The 6,899-nt window shown below is 55.0% G+C and overlaps 1 protein-coding gene across 1 annotated transcript in view; it reads left to right on the forward strand.

Annotated features, from left to right (window-relative positions):
* The window catches only part of MAPK4 (mitogen-activated protein kinase 4), a 128,064-nt gene that overhangs the window by 117,639 nt on the left and 3,526 nt on the right, over nt 1-6,899 (forward strand). The window contains exons 4-5 of the mRNA XM_012725791.1: nt 403-564; nt 4,814-5,015. Of these exons, the coding sequence (XP_012581245.1) occupies nt 403-564; nt 4,814-5,015 (364 nt within the window). The remainder of the gene's footprint in view (nt 1-402; nt 565-4,813; nt 5,016-6,899) is intronic.

Genomic DNA, 6,899 nt, shown 5'->3' on the forward strand with positions numbered 1-6,899 from the left:
AATCCTCCTAGTCTGGAGTCACAGAGGAAGGCTCTTCCTACCCTGCCAATCACTCCTACCCAGCCTGGTAAAGAACATGCAGAGGGCAGATGGGAAGCAGCGCTGGGGAAGCCTCAGGCCGGGCTGTTCCCATGACTTCAGTGCCCACTTCAATCTAGATCACACTGGCCCAGCCCTGAAGCAGAAACGTTGGCCAAGCCAGGCCATGGCAGACAGAGTGACAGTTCGTGGCGGGGTGCAAGCGGAACCCAGATAGATACCTGAGTGCCAGCCCAGGGCTGTCCCTGCGGCCGGAGGCTCTGTCCATGGTCACCCTTCCCAGGCCTCCCAAAGCTGCGCTCAGGCCTTCACACGCCCCGGTCACTTGGGCGACACTTACCCACCTGGCGTTTGCCTCCCCAGGGGCTCACGAGCTGGAGCAGATGCAACTCATCCTGGAGACCATCCCCGTGATCCGGGAGGAGGACAAGGACGATCTGCTCAGGGTGATGCCCTCCTTCGTCAGCAGCACCTGGGAGGTGAAGAGGCCGCTGCGCAAGCTGCTCCCCAAAGTGAACAGTGAAGGTACCTGCACCTGCCCACAGGCTGGCAGCCCAGAGCCGGCCTTGGGCTTCACCTTGGCTGTGTGGGGAAGGGGCAGGCCCTCTCCCTTAAGCCATCTCTTGCAAAAGGTCCAAGCACCCAGCGTCATCCCTTGACCCAGAAGCCGAGGCCCCTGGTGCAGGCATTCGCCCTGCTCTCCGCCAGGCCTGGGGAGTCTGCCCCTTAGACACCCCACGGGGCAGTCTTGGCGGCCCCCAGTTTTACTCCTTTCCCCTAGGAGGGCCTGGTGTGGGCAGAGGACGGGAGCTCCGCCAATGCAAAGCCAGACTCAGGTTTGGTGCCCAGCTCCACCGGTGGCTGGCCATGAGCACAGTCCCTGCCCTCAATGCCTCTCAGTTTCCCTAGCATACAGGGGTGTAATAACATGTCATTGTGAAGGGAAAGTAAAACAGAACTTGGAACGGCCTCACAAAGTTACTCCATCAGCTGAGGTGGTACCTGCTCCCAGGCCTCCCAGTTCTCAGAAAGTTCCTTAGGAAACACCTCTACAAGATCAAATATAGGTTCAGCCAAATTCTCTGTGGTGCCAGTAAGGTATATTATGTATGAAAGAAGAAGCCAAGACATTCTTTTCTCACTCAGCTGACCGTCCCAAGCAGACAGTCCCCTGATAGGGTGGCCTGTTCTGCAAAGCCAGGCCTGAACCTAACCAAGAGGTTAGGCCTCTTCTGTCTGTCCTGCCGTCTTAGGGTGTTATCCTCACCCCCTGGAGGAAGACGGGGGAGGAGGCAGGCCTGTGTCCTTAAGGTCAGGAACCAGAATTTGTGCACCTCATTCTGCAACTTGATGGCCAGATTTGTTCATGCACCCCACCATCCTGCAGGGAGACTATGAAATAATCCTTTATCCTAGGCCTTTGACCCCAGGACCCCTGGGGACCTGAGGAATCCAGCTTGAATCCACAGGGCCACTGGAAAGGGGGTGTGCTTATGCAGAAGCCTCACTGTATTAGCCTTAAAAAACAACTGCCGGAGGCCCTCCCTGGTGGCGCAGCGGGTTAAAGCACAGCACTGAGAATCTGAAGCCACTTCCGCATGAGTTCGATTCCCGCCTGCCGCCTGCCCCGGAGGAGACCACATGGCGAGCCAGACCTCTCCTGGCCCGCCCTCGTAGATCTGCCTGTTCTGCTCCCCACTCTGTCTCTGGTGAAGCCTCTCACCACCCCTGAGCCTCTGGCCTGTACCCCAGTTCTGTATGAATAAATAAATAAATCTTTAAAAAAAAAAATCCATCTAAAAAACAACTGCCGGGAAGGGGTTGAGCCCAGAGAAAAGGACAAGCCAGGGAAGAGAGCGCATAGGTGCTTTTTTTTTTTTTTTTTAAAATTTCTTTATTTCTGCATACAGAACTGGGGTACAGGCCAGAGGTGTAGGGGCAGTGGGAGGATTCACCAGAGACAGAGTGGGGAGCAGAACAGGCAGATCGAAGAAGTACACTACTGAGGGGAGCAGCAGGCAGTCAGGAGAGGTCTGCCGCGCCATGTGGTCACCTCCGGGGCGGGGATCTCACTCATGCTGAACTGGCCTTAGCTTCTGAGTGCTGTGCTTTAACCTGCTGCACCACCAGGGAGGGCCCAAGAGAGCATAGGTCCTTGCAGAAGGATTTTTTTTTTCTTAATTTTATGGAGAGGCTTTTATTGATCAAGTAAAAATCTCTTTATTTTTGACAATGTTATGAAGTAATAACTTTTATTTTGCAAAAATGTTGCACGCAATTTTTTTTATTACAAAGTTTATTTTTACATCATTTTACACATTTTTTTTTCCATCTCGATTATAATTCCCGCGGGTTTCCCATCACCAAATCACCCCTGTGCCACCACCATAGTCCCGTGCATTTCCCTCCCTTCTCCTCCCCCCCCCATTTTTGATCCCATTCCCCACTCCATTATTTTTGTTATTTTCTCGCCTGGTCCATTATACTCCTGCTATGAGTGAAACCATCCGGTATTTTTCTTTCTCTTTCTGGCTTATCTCACTAAGCATGATCTTTTCCAGCTCCATCCAAGTTGCTGCAAAAGACATGTGTTTATCTTTTTTGGTTGCTGAGTAATATTCCATTGCATATATGTACCACATCTTTCTAATCCAGTCATCTACTTTTGGGCATTTGGGCTGCTTCCATGTTTTTCCAATTGTAAATAAAGCAGCAATAAACATGGGGGTACAAGTATCTTTTTCAATCAGTGTTTTTGTGTCTTTTGGGAAGATACCTAGGAGTGGGATTGCTGGGTCGTAGGGAAGCTCCACGTTTACCTTGCAGAAGGATTTTATGGGTCAGGCCTGGAAGTGGGGTCCACCCATCTTTCCACCGACACCAGTCCACAGCTACATGTAAACACAAGAGATATGGGTGCCAGCAGGCAGGGGGCTTGCAGTGGCACTGGGAGAGGGGCAGTCATGGAGAAGAGAGAATGGCTGACTGAGGGGCTCAGAGAGCAGCACCCCGCTCAGGGCAGAAGAGAGTCTCAGCCAACTTCAAGTTTCACTGGGTCTTTTTTGACAATGACGATAATGCCAACACCGCCCACCATGTTTAGAGCTCTCGTGCTCTTGTTTCCTTGTCAGTGGGTCAGTGTAATAGGTGAGGGTGATGGGGGGCCCCAGCCCAAAGAGGGAAAGGCTTGCAGCCATGCTCTGCCCGCATCACCATGCCGCTTGCTCCCCAGTCCTGGGGACCTGGGAGACAGATCCTCTTCCAAGGCTGCAGCCCAGAAGCACCCTCTGAGCTCCCAGCTGTTTGGGGGATGATCAGAGTAACTCTACTTGACTGATCTTTCTGTCTAAGATTATGCAGCACCCCCATGGCCTCCTGGGAGGCGCTAACCTTCAAAATCCATTGATTTCTTGAAGCATTGATGAATTTTCCTGCAGAGCGATCCAGGGCAGTGTGAGCGGCAGAAATGGTGCTGGCTGAGTTTCACCTGGAGTCCCTCCGAGGAGAAAGCCAGCTGCATTTCTCCCCTAACATATGGGCTGTCTGTGATTACTCAAGTCATGACTGAAAAGAGGGGCCCTGATTGCTGACCAGACCTTGCCCTGAGATAACACAAAGCCGAGCTCAAAGGGTGCCCCCACCCCTGCTCTGGGAAAAGAGCACCATTACCTGTTTGCAGAACTGCTGTCCAGCCTGCAATACCCATAGAATCCCCCTGGCAGGGCCTCCCTGGTGGCACAGTGGGTAAGAGCGCAGCACTGCGAGCTGGCCGCAGCTGCCTCAGTGCAAGTTCCATCCCCGGCCCCGGAGGTGACCCGCATGGCGCGGCAGACCTCTCCTGACCCGCCCGCTGCCTCCCTCAGCAGGGTACTTCGTCTCTCTGCCTGTTTGCTCCCCACTCTGTCTCTGGTGAGTCTTCTCATCCCCATCATCTCTGGCCTGTACCCCAGTTCTGTGTGCGTAAATAAATAAATCTTTAAAGAAAAAAAAAAAATCCCCCCCTAGCAGATTAAGTCTTGACATGCTTTTCTGTTGCTTTGCACACAGCCACCACCCAAGGCCTCCAGCCGTCTTCCCGTCCCCAGGATCTAGCTGCCCAGGACTGCCCCAGAGCTGGCCACGGAGTGGCCACTGCTCCCCAAAGCAGGGAAGCACAGCCTGGTGGATAGTCTGAATAACGAGCCTGCCTGCCTGTTTGTCAAACTTTCTGGGGCAGGGGTGGGAGGAGAGCCTGGGGCTGTTGGGCACAAGCACTGAGTCCTTGTGCTGCCAGCATCTAGGGGGACACAGTCCCCACCACCCCAGCAGCACTCAGCTGGTGAGGAGTGGGAGTGGGGGGAGAGACACCCCAGCTTCCCTCCCACCAAATGGAACCACCTCTAGTGTGTGTCCCCCGCTGCCTCCTGGCGAACCCCACTGAACCAAACCCCAGTCACCTACAAGAGGAGCCAGCTCATCAGCACGTTTTCTGTTGGCGTCTTCCTCTGCCCTCTACCTGTGCTTTCTGGGGTCACTGCCACATAAACCACCCACCCCTAGCCCTGGTTCTGGAGAAACCCAGCCTGTGGCAGCGTAACCCACAGTGTCCTCTGGGCTCACTCACTTGTGAAGTCAAAAGGCAGCTCTGTTCTGTGCTTGTCACGGGAGAGGAGCGGCTGGGACCCCTCTGTCCAGAGGAGAAGTGCCAACACCTGGTAGGTCACCGTTGGGGGACCTGCGTTCTCTGCTTGGCAGGGACAACACATGACCTTCCTGTCTGCTCTGCTCCCCACAGCCATTGACTTTCTGGAGAAAATCCTGACCTTCAACCCCATGGACCGTCTGACAGCCGAGATGGCGCTGCAACACCCCTACATGAGCCCGTACTCCTGCCCCGAGGACGAGCCCACCTCACAGCACCCCTTCCGCATCGAGGATGAGATCGACGACATCCTGCTGATGGCCGCCAAGCAGAGCCAGCTCTCCAACTGGGACAGGTGCGGCTTCGGGGTGCCGGCCCAGCGTCCAGTCCCCGTGCCCGGCCTCCCACCTCTGTCCCACCCGCTCCTCCCCGTCCCTGCGTGTCCACAGCTTAGCTTCCGCCCTTCTCCCTCACGTCCTGTGCACTCGCCACAGATGATCCGTGTGTCTTGCCCCTGTGGGTCTTCTGGGCCGTCCAGCCTCCACCAGTTTTCCTCCCAACCCGAGTGCAGTGAGCACAGACTCAAGGCAGTGGCGGACAGTGAACGAGACCTCCCGCCAGAGCTCGGCTCTAGCAGGCTGGGACTTTGCCCTTCCAAAGTAAACTGCAGCAATGCAAAGCAAGAAGACAGTGCAGCATTTACCACAGCACACTACTCTTCTGGGGCTCTCATCATCTGGGGTACTCCCAAGAGTGCCGCCAAGGGAGAATCATCATCACCACTCTTACTATTATTATTGCCACGCACACGAGGAAGCTGCCGCTCAGAGAGGCTGAGAGGGGCTTGGGCCACACGTGCATCCTCCCCCGATCTGGGTCATGTCACACACTGCTAAACAATCAAAACGCTGTTCTGCTAAACGAGGCTCACATTCACCAGCGTCCTGGAAGTTACTACCAGGGGGTCAGAGTTGGATGGCAGATAGGTATTTTTTTTTTTCCTGCAATATCCGTAGGCATGTAATTCGGAGGCTTCCTGCTTTGATGTTCTCAGATCAGACAGCTAAAGATTGGGGCTTCGCCATCTGCTAATCCTGGCAGGGGAGGCTGGTGGCTGCTCACTCCAGAGGTAGGAGTCAAGGACTTAGCAAGTAGGGTGCTGAGGGGCCTAAGTGGGAGCCCCGCTGCTCTGGGACTGTGACAGTTAGTTACATAAGTGGCAGATGAGCAATTTCTCCTTTTTAGTCATCTGACAGATGATGGGTTTCGGATGAATGAAGCACCAGAGGCTGCGAGCCAGTGCTTTGTGGCTATTTTTGGACTGGTTTGTTGGTCTGCTGTGACTGTTGTTATCTAGAGTTGTCAGCAAATAGAGATTAATGAAGCTCTCGGCTTCCTCCTTGGAAGCCTGCCCTCCCCGGGTCCCCAGCACTGGGGGCTAAGAGCGGGCTCAGCGACGTCCTTCCCGTGGGTTCCTTGGGTGCCGCCCATCATCGCGGGCCGCTTCCAAGCCTGGCACCCTCTGCCCCTGCCCTTACCCATCGCGCCTGCACAGGGAGGATGACAGAGGTGATGACAAACCCACTGCCCGGGCACACTGCTCCACCTCTGAGCACCAGTGCCCCATCTCGGCTACAAACACTCAGCCGCTGTCAAGTGGACGGGGTGGGGGTGGGGGGCAGCAAACGTTAAGTCTCAGCAGTTTCAAGGACCCTCGTGGGAAGAGACTGCTCACTTCTGGGGTGACTCCTGCGCTGGGAGGGCGGCAGTACCCGCCTTGCAGGCCACATGGGGGCCTGCCGCTGGCCACCAGCCCCTTCACAGCCAACCCTGCCTGGCCTTGCTGTGCCTGTTTTTCCTGTGTGTGCACAGCGCCCGCCGCTCTGGGAGCAGCTGGAGGCGACTGCTCTGTGCCCTGTGTCCCTGTATCTCTGTGTCCCTGTCACTGGTCCTGTATCAAGCACCTGGCACAGGGAGGGAGGGCTCAGCCTGAGTCACAGCTCCCCACCTGCCCTTCATTTGCTCGCTGCTACCTGACTTCATCCCCAGTGTCTGCAGGGCAGTTGACCGAAGGCAGAACACCAAGGATTTCTGTCCTCTCCTGAAGGGGTCATCTCTCTCCCACCTCAGACCTCATCACAACATTAGGCCTATTGAATCAGAACTGGGAGTGTGGGTGGGGCAGGTATGGAATATATTTTTTTAAGATTTATTTATTTGTGCATACAGAACTAGGGTA

This window comes from Condylura cristata, unplaced genomic scaffold (assembly GCF_000260355.1).
Source record: "Condylura cristata isolate star-nosed mole 26May11 unplaced genomic scaffold, ConCri1.0 scaffold00016, whole genome shotgun sequence".
Classification (NCBI taxonomy): Eukaryota; Metazoa; Chordata; class Mammalia; order Eulipotyphla; family Talpidae; genus Condylura; species Condylura cristata.